The 11,614-nt window shown below is 36.5% G+C and overlaps 1 protein-coding gene across 1 annotated transcript; it reads right to left on the bottom strand.

The window, feature by feature from the left end:
- Positions 1-386: 386 nt before the first annotated feature.
- Positions 387-11,324, bottom strand: LOC123317881 (probable cytochrome P450 6a14). Its single transcript, XM_044904493.1, has 5 exons — positions 11,178-11,324; positions 8,316-8,855; positions 4,443-5,030; positions 2,215-2,466; positions 387-672 (listed from the first exon to the last, which is right to left on the bottom strand). Exons 2-5 carry the CDS (start codon positions 8,845-8,847, stop codon positions 491-493), a joined length of 1,554 nt encoding a protein of 517 aa, XP_044760428.1. The 5' UTR covers positions 8,848-8,855; positions 11,178-11,324; the 3' UTR covers positions 387-490.
- Between the last annotated feature and the right edge of the window lie 290 nt (positions 11,325-11,614).

The raw sequence follows: 11,614 nt of genomic DNA on the forward strand, positions 1-11,614 counted from the left end.
TTCTCAACAAGAAGATGCGAGCTAATGTTGTAGAACTTGACTCACGATCACTATCTGCCTATTAGGATCCACTGGTGGAAGTTGGCTTTTTCCATTTCCACCTATTATGGGCTAATTGCACACATTTTGCTCCTGTCCGAGATCGGATGTCGTTCCTCCATCTTTACATAGGCCTTTCCACACTTCTCCTGCCTAGTTTTGGTCTCCAATATCATTCACCATCTTCGAAGAGAAATGATCATCTTGCCTCAAGATAACACTGGAGCTAACACCGGTAGCAATTCAGACTTTTATAGCTTGAAAAGCGGTGAAATATTCTTAGTACTGAGGACACAATATCAGAAGGTTCCTCCATTCTAGCCAAATACAGAAAAAACGCAGAAAAATTCGGCTTATTGAATATATTCTTTATTAAAATGGAAAGTAATATTTACAATATGCAAGTTTTCCTCTGTTTCAAGATCCATCCATCAAACACAGAATGAAAAAATTAGTGGAGTGGTTGAGATGCTATTTTATTGAAATTTAACCAAACTCCACCTTTAACAGTCATCGAATTGAAATTACGATCGTATTCGAAGGGCTCTTTGGTTTTTTCGCTTGGCGAAAATTCGTAATTCATCAAGAATGCCACTAATCCAATCTTGGTCTGCATCATTCCGAAACGTTGGCCTGCAAAAGGTTGAATGATGAATATGGGGATACGGTTTGAGCATGGTTGTATAATTGTTAATGTTTCAATAACAGCGGAATATTTGAATTGAGTTAAGTGTATTTGTAAAATATGGTTTTTTTTGCTTCTATCTTGCAAATCGCAATTCTGAGATACTATAGTCAGAATTCTAGCTTGTATGTCGGAATTCTGAGAATAAAGTCAAAATTCTGAGATGCAAGTCGGCGTTCTGTGATGGAATTCTGAGCTCCAAGTCAGAATTCTGAGATACGAGTCAGAATTCTGAGTTGGAAGTTGTAATTCTGTGATGCTAGTCGAAATTCTGAGATAAAAGTCAGAATACTGAGTTGAATATCGTAATTCTGAGAAAAAAGTCAGAAATCTGAATAACTAGCCAGAATTCTGATATACAATACGAAATTCTGATATACAAGTCAGAATAATGAGTTGCAAGACGGAATTATGTGATGCAAGACGGAGTTCTGAGATACATGTCAGAATTCTGAGATGCAATTCGGAATTATCAGTTGAAAATAGGAATTCCGAGATACAAGTCAGAATTCTGAGATGCAAATAGGAATTTTGAAAAACAAGTCAGAATTCTGAGACACAAGTCAGAATTCTGAGTTGTAAGTGGGAATTCTGTGATGATAGTCGGAATTCTGAGGTACAAGTCAGAATTTGGACATGCAACCCACAATTTTGAATTGCAATAGAATGGTGGAATAAATCTGTTGCAGTTAGAGGTTAATTTTACATAATCGTTTTGATGGCTTGATCATTAGATTAAAATACCATGTCAGAACATTGAACAAGACAGTATTTCACTGTAGTTGAAGCCAAGTGAAAAATAGAGTCCAATGAGTTTGTCCCATAGATTAATCTATGGTTTGTCCAACATTCACTAAGGCCCGGTACTTTCACCTTCGAATAAATTTTATTCACTGTCAATAAGTATCTGTCGAATATCTGAAGGATACCTTATTTCGGTGCTTTCAGATGAAATTATTTGACGAATAACAATTCTATGAAAACACGGTATACTATTAATACTTTTCACTGATTAATGTAAAATAAGACACCGCATTGTAGAAATTGTCATAATTCCAACTAGAAAGCAAATTTTTCGTGAAAATCACATAAAGAATAACCATATATCAAGAATCTAAAAAATTCAACCAAAAATGACGAACCGACATTCGATCTATGACAAATAAACTCTTTTAATTAAGTTTCAATGACAAATTTATTCGATGAATAACACTATCTGAAACTGAAAAGACTGCATTTTTACTTATTTTATGAATAAGACTTATCTTTCGAATAAATTTAGTTATATATTATATCCTTCGACCAATTCTTAACCTTTACACGTGTTTTTTTATCAGTGCTATAACAGTACCATCTTCAGGAGGGTGAAGTTTTCCCCTAACTCGTGTTAGAGAAAATTAAGTTTTTAATTATGGATTATCATCAAGTATCGGCATCATCAATTCAGTAATTAACGATTGGCTGTTTTCTGTTTCTGGAATATTTCTCACCTATGCAATTACGTGGACCCTGACCGAAGGATAGAAAACTGCAGGCTGGTCTTGTTTTCGAATTTTCCTCGTTGAATCTGTCAGGATCGAACTTTTCCGGTTCTTTGTAATTATCAGGGTCGCGTTGTAGGGCCACCGAGTTTATCAATACTTTGGTTCCTTTTTCGAGTATAACATCGGTGTTGGGAATCTGGTATTCTTTGGTGCACATTCTGAGTAAGTGTGGTTCCGGAGGATACTTCCTAAGAGTTTCTGAAAGAAATCATGTGTTTTTACTTTTGTTTTACTTTCGTTTTGAAGTTGAAGCTATTCGTAACTTAAAAAAAATCCTGAAGACTTTTGAAAAACTAAATTGCTTTTTCCTGAGTACGACATGGTTGAGTTTAAGTGAATAAAAAGTATTCTGATAATAAAACTTGTTTCCATTAATGATCTACCTATATTTTCCTCGAGCTTAAATTCTTTATTCAAATATGCAGAACGAGTAAAAAGTAACGCATAAAAGTTATTTTTCCGATATTTACTATTTTGAAGAAAAATGCTCAAACAGCTCAATTTTTTTCAATAACGCAGATTCTCATGTATTATGAGGGAGTTTGTTATGCACATTCTACGAGAGGGATTGATGAGTTTTTTGCAATGGTAACCATAATTTTGTGCTGGAAATAGACCTCTTTTTGCTGAGCATCATTCAGTCATTGATGGAGTTTTGGGATTTTTTATCAACCCTCTTGTAAGATAGGGATGAGATGATTATTATTTTTTTATTTATTATTGTATTGTAATTTTTACTTTTGTATTTTGAGATGAAAGTCATATATTTTAGAAGTGATTGATTTTTTCTAAGTGTGATCGAAAACATGTCGTCTTCGCAGGGTAATAATTGAAAATCTTCGTGTATTTTGTTGGCTACGTGGAACAAAGAGCAAAAAACAAACTCAATTCATTTGCCGACGTTTCGTCAAATTTATTGACATCTTCACAGGCTAAAAATCAAAAAACAAGAGACATAGTGAGAAGAAGCCATTTAATTGATAAGGTGAAGTTGAGATATGATTTCAGAAGGTCCACCTAGTATAATACCAATAACACCTACATAATGATGAATATTTAACATTTTGAATTTTTTATGTTTGCGTCTCATATGTTTGCCCGCTTGTCTGGAATCATTCTGATTGTTTAACTCGTCGCTGACACAGTAATGATGTTTTTTAATGAAGAACCTAATTATTTCAATTTTCATTCAAGGAACAATGTCTGAATTTAGATATTTTTGATCAATTTGAGGTACTGTATGTTTGTTTCAATAGTTTTTCTGTCCATCATTTCAAATTATTTATTGTAATTTCTCACTTTCATTCCACTTGTGTTTTTTATTAATGTTTCAATTGTCAATCATTGTTAGTTTTTAATCGGACCGTTTTTGTTGTTTGTTCGGTTCTTGATTCCTTCTTCTCACTATGTCTCTTGTTTTTTGATTTTTAGCCTGTGAAGATGTCAATAAATTTGACGAAACGTCGGCAAATGAATTGAGTTTGTTTTTTGCTCTTTGTTCCACGTAGCCAACAAAATACACGAAGATATACTTAATTATTGGAACAATTAATTGAACCACCTCTATTGGATTGGTTTCCACATATATAATTGAAAATCATCTGAAATAAAATCAATCAATTTCATAAATGAATGGGAATGTAATTGATAGGTTCTTTATTTGGTGCATGAACTAAATGTTCAAACTGAAGACCATTAACGACCCGAGACCTGACATTATGCCAACCTGAAATAAACACTGTCAGTGCGCCTCAATACAGTTTCTGACTTCTTGCTTTATTGAAACCTTCAATTCTTATAAAGTAGTGCCTTATGGTGCTCATTTTAATTCCACATATAGAGAACGTATCGGATAGGTACATATTCAATTTCAAATTTGAATTCAATAATAAAAAACTCATTAAGGACCAAATCATCCTCGGCAACAAAAGTTCTATTGATTTATGACATAAAAGTTGAGGTTGCCACTTAAAAAATTCATCTACCCTCTACCACTTGTAGAGAGTACAGGACAAAATTCTCAATTATGCATGAAAAGATAAGTAATTTAAAATAAAAATTGTCTTATCTGAGCATTTCTTCACAAAATAGAAAATATATTTGAATTTCGTGCCTTACTCATTTTTCACTCTGTAGTTCAGTCATCATATTTGATTTGAAATAGAAATGCTTACCGTTCACACATTGCTCCAGATATTTCATTTCCGACAGACCATCATAAGTCAGCTGGCCGCCATTCTTCGCAATCACTCTCTTAATTTCTGCCCTAACTTTGTCTTGAATAGCTTTAGCTTTCGCCAATTCATACAGGCAGAACGCTATCGTTGAGGACGAAGTTTCATAGCCAGCAGCGAAGAAAATCAGACATTGGGCGGCTATAACACCAATGGTTATTTCGTTTTCTTCTTCACTAACATTTTCGTTACTCCGTTTTTGATCGTCATCTATGATCCTGCCCGTGTTCTTCAATTGAATCATCACGTCCATGAAATCTTTTCTACGAACGTCGTTCTTCTCCCTGTATTCAATAGTTTCCCTCGTCAAGTTCATGAAGAAGTCTGATGTTTCTTTAGGGAAAAACTGTACGTTGAGCATTCGCATCAGCTTTGGGAATACCCCCATCATTATATACTTCAAGCTCTGGAAGAAATCTTCTTTGAAGAAAACGCCCACTTTACGTCTGAATTCACAATCAGGATTTTCGAGGCTGTTACATTCTATACCGAATGCACAGCTGCCTATGACGTCTGTGGTGAACCTAGCTGGAAAATCCGTGAAAATAAATAATTGGGTGATTATAAGAGAAGCTAGCGAATCACGAAAACAATTCTATAATGAAATATTCCCTTTTATTTATTTAAGCCCAACATTAAAAATGTTGAACATTTACAATGTTTGAAAACCATCCAATTCATAAGAAGCAATAAGAATATCCCTTAACGGGAATCTCCTACCCGGAAACTAAGTTGGACATATGTCCACGTGTTTAACTGATGGATCAAAATCAGAAAGGGGTACCGGCATTGGCGTATATGGACCTAAACTGAGGATCTCCAAAGCCCTGGGAAGTGAACCCTCTATTTTACAGACCGAGACACTGGCTGTTTACGTATGCGCTCAGGAGTGTCTTAAAGTGATACTCAAAGGTGCGCATATCTATATCACCACGGACAGCAAGGTCACGCTGAGGTCCCTGGACACTGCCAGAGATCTCTGCTGACATGGGAGTGCCGTAAATCAACTGGCCAGAGACAACAAAGTGACTCTACTATGGGTACCAGGGCACTGTGATGTTGAAGGAAACGAGAAAGCCGATGAACTTGCAAAAAGAGCATCAATGTTAATACCTGCTGGACCTGAGCCTTCCTGTGGGCTTGGAAAGTACCAATACAAGGCAGCGGTCCAACAATGGGAGTTGAACAACAGATCAACCTTCTGGAGAAACACTCCTGGACTTACTCAGTCAAAGAAATTCGTGATGATTTCACCGACCTACATTAGAAAACTGCTAAAGTTAAAGTAAGCTAAAGTGGGACTGCTGACAGGCACTGTCGGTACAAATATCATTTGCACCTTATGGGTAAGTCAGCAGATGACAATTTGTAGGCTCTGTGGATCAGAAGCAGAAACAGCTGAACACATGGTATGCAAGTGTCCAGAGCTGGCGGACCTAAGAACCACTCATATGGGGAAACGGGTCCTGGATACTCACTAGGTAACGGCTAAGGCCCCTAAGGATTTTGTCAGTTTTATCAACACCATTGACGACGTCCTTGGTTTCCTATGAAAGAGTAGGGTAGAGAACAAAAGATCTGCATGGTCGCAGTTCCCGAAAGTCTAACGACTCCGGTTCAAATAATAATAATAATAAAAATATACGAGTCAAAGACTCACTCTGTATAAACAAGGGTTTTACTCTGCTGAAGTATTCATGGCTGGCCTGGCACTATCAACAGATCACTTTTGTTGGGCCCCTGTCTTGTTAAATATGAGTTAAAATGAAGCAAGAAAGAAACTATCAACCTCGGTTTCACAAAGCTTAATCCTGGAATCAACGCTTGATTGACAAATAAACTTCAATTTGTTTTCAATCGATAATTAAGTCTTGACCATTCAGAATATCATTTTCGCATCAAATTATTATCTATGTACGTCCATATAATGATCCTCAATTGCTATTCCTTTAATAGCATGAGTGAAAAAGTTTTAGTGATTTCGTTTTGGAAATCAAAAGACTGTCAAGTCTTTGATCGAGCAATCAATGTTTTGTGAAACCCGCAGTAAATGATCTCACATAATGCTTTATTCTGAAGCTCAAATAATTGCTCTCAAAGCACTGAGCTCTCATGTTCATCACGTCATCAATTCAAAGATAATAGGGCAGTGTCAAAACACTGTCAACGAAATAGGCAAGAATAGAACTTTCAGCATCGACTCCTGGCCACGAGGAGGCCAATACTCTTGCCAGAAAGGAAGCACGATAGCCCAGAACTTTTCTGTGGCATAGGAAAATGCATCTACAAGAAAGAATTTCAAAAAATCAAAAGATCTCTGCTGGAACCTTCCAGATATGAATGATTTCGACAAGTTTTTTCAGAACATTAATACTGAACGATCTGAAAAGTATGTACGAGGATGTATTTAGGATATCTAGTTAGCCTAGACAGCATGCAGTTCCATGCATAAAAAAATATTGCGTTACCTTAGCAACGAACAATAACTCATAAGAAGTTTTAGTGGGAAGTTTGTGATCGAAAAAGTAAACCAGAGTTACGCAATAAATTAAAAGAAAGAAGATGACCACCGAAATTGTGATAATCGAAAAATTGTAGTATCGAGCCATCATCAAGTACCTGCATTTAAAAGGGTTAAGTGGTAAGCAGAGTTACGAAGATATGCCTAATACCCTTGGTGATCGATATCCTTCGTATGCGACCGTGAAAAATTGGACTGCAAGCTTCAAAAGAGGTGAATTTTCCATTGAAGTAATGACCGATCGGGAAGGCCAGTTTCTATGTCAATCCCCGAAAATATCGATACAGTTCTTGACATGATTTTAACAGACCGTCAAATTAGGCTAAAACGGCCATCTGAAGCACTGAATATTTCATACGAACGCGTTCATCATATAGTTCACGTCAATTTGGACATGAGAAAAATTGCTGCAAAATGGATCCCCCAAATGTTTGAAAGTTGACCAAAAGTGTGCAAGGGTAGAAGCATCGCGTTCGATCTGTGCTTGATTTGAAAACGATGTAGACTTCTTTCTTAAACCGAATTGTTACTGTGGATGAGACTTGGGTACATTTCTACGATCCAGAAACAAAGCAACAATCGATGAAATGGCGACACTCTGGTTCTCCAAGACCTAAGAAGTTTCGTGTCCAAAAATCTGCTGGAAAAGTTCTTGCTTCAGTTTTTTAGGGATTGCCATTGAGTGATCATGATTGATTTTTTGGATAAGGGTAGAACAATAACCGGAGATTACTATTTGACATTACTAACCCCTCTACGTGAAAAAAATAAAGAGAAAGATGGTTCCATCCGACTATCATTTCTTTCTTCAACTGAAAAAAAGTTTATAAGGTCATACATTTTCTTCCAACGATGAGGTTCTAAAACCTGTGGAGGTCTAGTTTGCAGAGCAAGAAGAAACATTTTTATTGAAAGGTCTAGGGATGTTGTAGGTTCGCTGTAATAAATGTATCCAATTCAGTGGAGAATATGTTGAGTAATAAAATATTTTGACATTGAAATTTTGTTTGGTTTCATAGTAGGCTAAGAATTTTGCAATATATCCTCGTAGATCTAGGAAGGAATATGTTTTGTTGATAGACCTTATCAATGAAGCCCTACCAGGAAACTGCCCCTCAGGCATCTAATATGCATAAGTCCAGCACAAATCCAAGAGTGTAGTTTCTGTATGGAGGGGAAAGAAAAACTGGCCACCTAGTAACAGAAAATCTCGACATTGCTAGCGAGCTCAATCTCTGTAACCAGAGGACTTGATACATGGTCGATGTATTCACTATGAAGTGTTACCTTACCTGCAATCTCTTTGATATGTACCGGCTTTCCAATTTGCTTATCCATAACTTTTTCTATTCCCTTGGTGCAATCGAGAACCGTCTCGAACATCATCTTCATCTTTCCCGATGAAAACGTCGGGGTCAGCTTATTCCTCAACAACCTCCATTTCTTGCCGGCCAAACTGAAAAGATGCGCCCCCAACGGATCTCCCTTCTCATTAACGAACATTCCTCGGTCGACGAAATGATCGAAGTCGCTTTGCAAAATGTGCTTTATGATGTCCAGGTCTACGGGATGGTAGATCGGTCTCCACATCCTGTAAAGACCGGCGTGTTTGAGGCCACGAGATTTGATCCATTCGTAGGATCGCAGGTCCTTGTCGATCACCGATTGCTCGTGTCGAAGGCTAGTTTTGATGTTGATTAAAAGTTGGAGAAACGAGGGGCTCTGAAGACCGCGTTTGTGCCAGTAGGATAATTTGCTTTTCAGCCATACTAATAACAAGACGATGCAGATCGATATGAAATAAAGTGTTGTTATCACAGCCATTTATGTATCTGAAAAAGATTTTGGATTAGTCCTGTCATATTGCTATAAAATAGGGGTCGACCCCTATTAGTTGGGGAGCCGACGATGCTAAATCGGGATTTACTCGAGCGTCGTGGAGACCTAGTGAATTTTGAAGATTAGATGGTGGAAAGAAAAAAAGGTTCTATGATGTATGCACTTTCAGCGGTGGGGAAAGCCTTTGCAGGTTCTCAAAGATGTAAAAAAGAAATCGTCAGGTGTACATACTCAAACGTGTCAGATTAAGATACTGTTTATGCCCTATGTGTCTCTGATAATGAATTCATTGCTTATCTGACAGTTGGCGCGGTGGGACTGGCCGTACGGAAGAGTTGAAAATGGTAAAAAAAAATTTCCAGCGTGTCAGCTTTTTGGAGGATATGTTAATTGGACCCAAAGGAAGCTACTTTTCAAGGGACTGACAATTTGGACGTGACGCAAGGTCACAGCAGTCCTTTGAAAATGTAAAAAAAAATCGTTACTTGTACATACTCGAGCGTGTCAGATTTTCATACAGATGGTTAATCTCGGTGTTGTAAACGTGTTGACCCATTAATCTGACACTAATCAGGGGGGGTTTTTTAAATCTGACACTTTGAAGATGATAAAAATTCTTTTTTTTCGAATAGTTCCGTGCCTGTACCTCTAATCGTTTTTATTTTCATTATGAAAGTTGTAGATAATAAAATTCTACACAACTTTTGTCTGAAGCAATTTTATTGACTCTTAACCGTTCTCGAGTTAGAGGGCGATAAGGGCGAAAAGCTTAGCCACACATGCGAAAAGGCTAGGTCAATGTAGAATCCCAGTCTAATCTACATTCATCCAATTGTCAAAATGACAAGGTATTTCTATGATGACAATTTCGAAATTAGTCACGAAAATTTTAGTGTTGTCTGTGACTGAACCTTAGAATGTATAATACTATTTTCCAACGAGTGAATTTTCGCTTCAGCATGTATCGCTAAACACCTCGTATTAATCGCCATATATCTCAAAAAGGTTTGAACGTGAAAATGCTAAGGACAAAATTTGTAGAAAATGTTATGCTCTACAACTTTCATAATGAATGCGAAAAAGATTTGAAGCCCAAGGAAGGAGATAATTCGAAAAAACTGATTTTCGTGACCTTTATGGCCAATTTTTATTTTTTCGGCTTGCTTAAACTGTCAGATTATATTTTCTCCGTTATTCTGGAATCATTAGCTTCAAAATAAGAAAAAACGCCACCACGCTCGAGAATGTACACGTGACGCTTTTTTTTTGCAACTTTGGCGCCTTCCCACACATTTTCGACACGCTTAAATTGTCAGATTAAGTGAATATATACTTTTCATCATGTAATTAACCCTCTAATGCCCAAGTTTTTTTTTCTTTTTTAAAATTATTTCCGTATAGTTTCAAATTAGCTTATGTAATCTACATCTTTTTTTCGCAAATAGTTAACTGATTTACATTAACACCTGTATACTCACAAAATGAACCTATACTGAAGGCGGACATGGGCAGAATAATATTGTATCCACTTATATGCAACCAGTCTCAAGGCGGACTTGGGTATTAGAGGGTTAACTACATATATCTTAATCTGACACGCTCGAGTATGTACTACGATCGTTTTTTTTTTTACTATTCTGACAGGCTGTCCTAGACAATTCCCCCTATATACAGGTCTAATTTTTGATAGAGGTACTCTACAGGGTCCAAGGTATGTCCCCTTATATTAATCTGACACGCTCGAGTAAATCCCGAATTTCCCTCTTCGGCTCCCCAACTATATTGAATGAGAGATAGTAAGCTGGAAACTCGTATACAACTTCATTTTGACGTTCTTGAAGTTGTCTCAAAAGTCTAGTCAAATCTCGTGTCTGCTTCGTGAGTTTTTCAAGGTCAAAGGCCGAACACATCGGTTTTTCGCGATTATCTCGGTTCATATGGCTCCAACGATTTTATTATTCATATTCAAAGCTATTGAGAATGAAATTTGCCACAAATTTTCAGACATTTTTCCATACGGTCAACCGTTTTCGAGATAGAAGGAGTTCGGCTCCAGGAGGAGAGTCCTTAACAATGCACACTAATTCAAGATCAACCGTGAATCCCTGTGAGCAATATGTAGCTAATAAGTTATTAAATAATTAAAATGTCATTTAAAATGAAAGATTTGTATTATTTATTAGTTAAGATATCGTATTCTACAACTATTCACAGGGTATTCCTAAATTGAAGGTACAGCCTTCCACATACTCTTTGAGTTCAAGGTATTCGAGCTTCGCTCAAGTTCTAAATGATTTATAAGATCAAAAACATACCTTGTGGAAGAATAAGAGAACTAACTAGAGGAATGTACAACTTTTAAGTCATTTGTATGAATATAAAATGAATTATTGTTACTGGACGATTTTATCCATACAAAGCAAATGAAAGATAGCACTATGATAAGTGAAACAAAACCGTCTGTTCTCATAAAATGAAAAACAAATATTTGGCTTAGATAGGTGCGATAATTCGATTATGAAAAGTAATTTCCCTAAGTCTGGAATCAGTTTCACGTGTTTTCTGAATCAATAGTCGAAATTATTTGAATGCTAGATCGTGTTGAGGAAGGTTTCCACTTCGAGCAAATCATTTCGCATAAAATAATCACATTTATTTTACAATGAAACGTTGAAATCATGAACATAATGGCCGTTCTTTTCTTCCATGTTGAATTCAATATTTAGTACCCATATTAAAATAAAATAAATCA

This window comes from Coccinella septempunctata, chromosome 1 (genome assembly GCF_907165205.1).
Source record: "Coccinella septempunctata chromosome 1, icCocSept1.1, whole genome shotgun sequence".
NCBI lineage: Eukaryota > Metazoa > Arthropoda > Insecta > Coleoptera > Coccinellidae > Coccinella > Coccinella septempunctata.

What these genes read in the sequence shown, in the direction of transcription:
- LOC123317881 (XM_044904493.1), bottom strand. Translation starts at nt 8,847, where the DNA reads ATGGCTGTGATAACAACACTTTATTTCATATCGATCTGCATCGTCTTG. An exon ending in ACATATCAAAGAGATTGCAG is followed by an intron (nt 5,031 to 8,315) that starts GTAAGGTAACAC and finishes CGGATTTTCCAG; the next exon opens with CTAGGTTCACCACAGACGTC. An exon ending in GGGTCCACGTAATTGCATAG is followed by an intron (nt 673 to 2,214) that starts GTGAGAAATATT and finishes AACCTTTTGCAG; the next exon opens with GCCAACGTTTCGGAATGATG.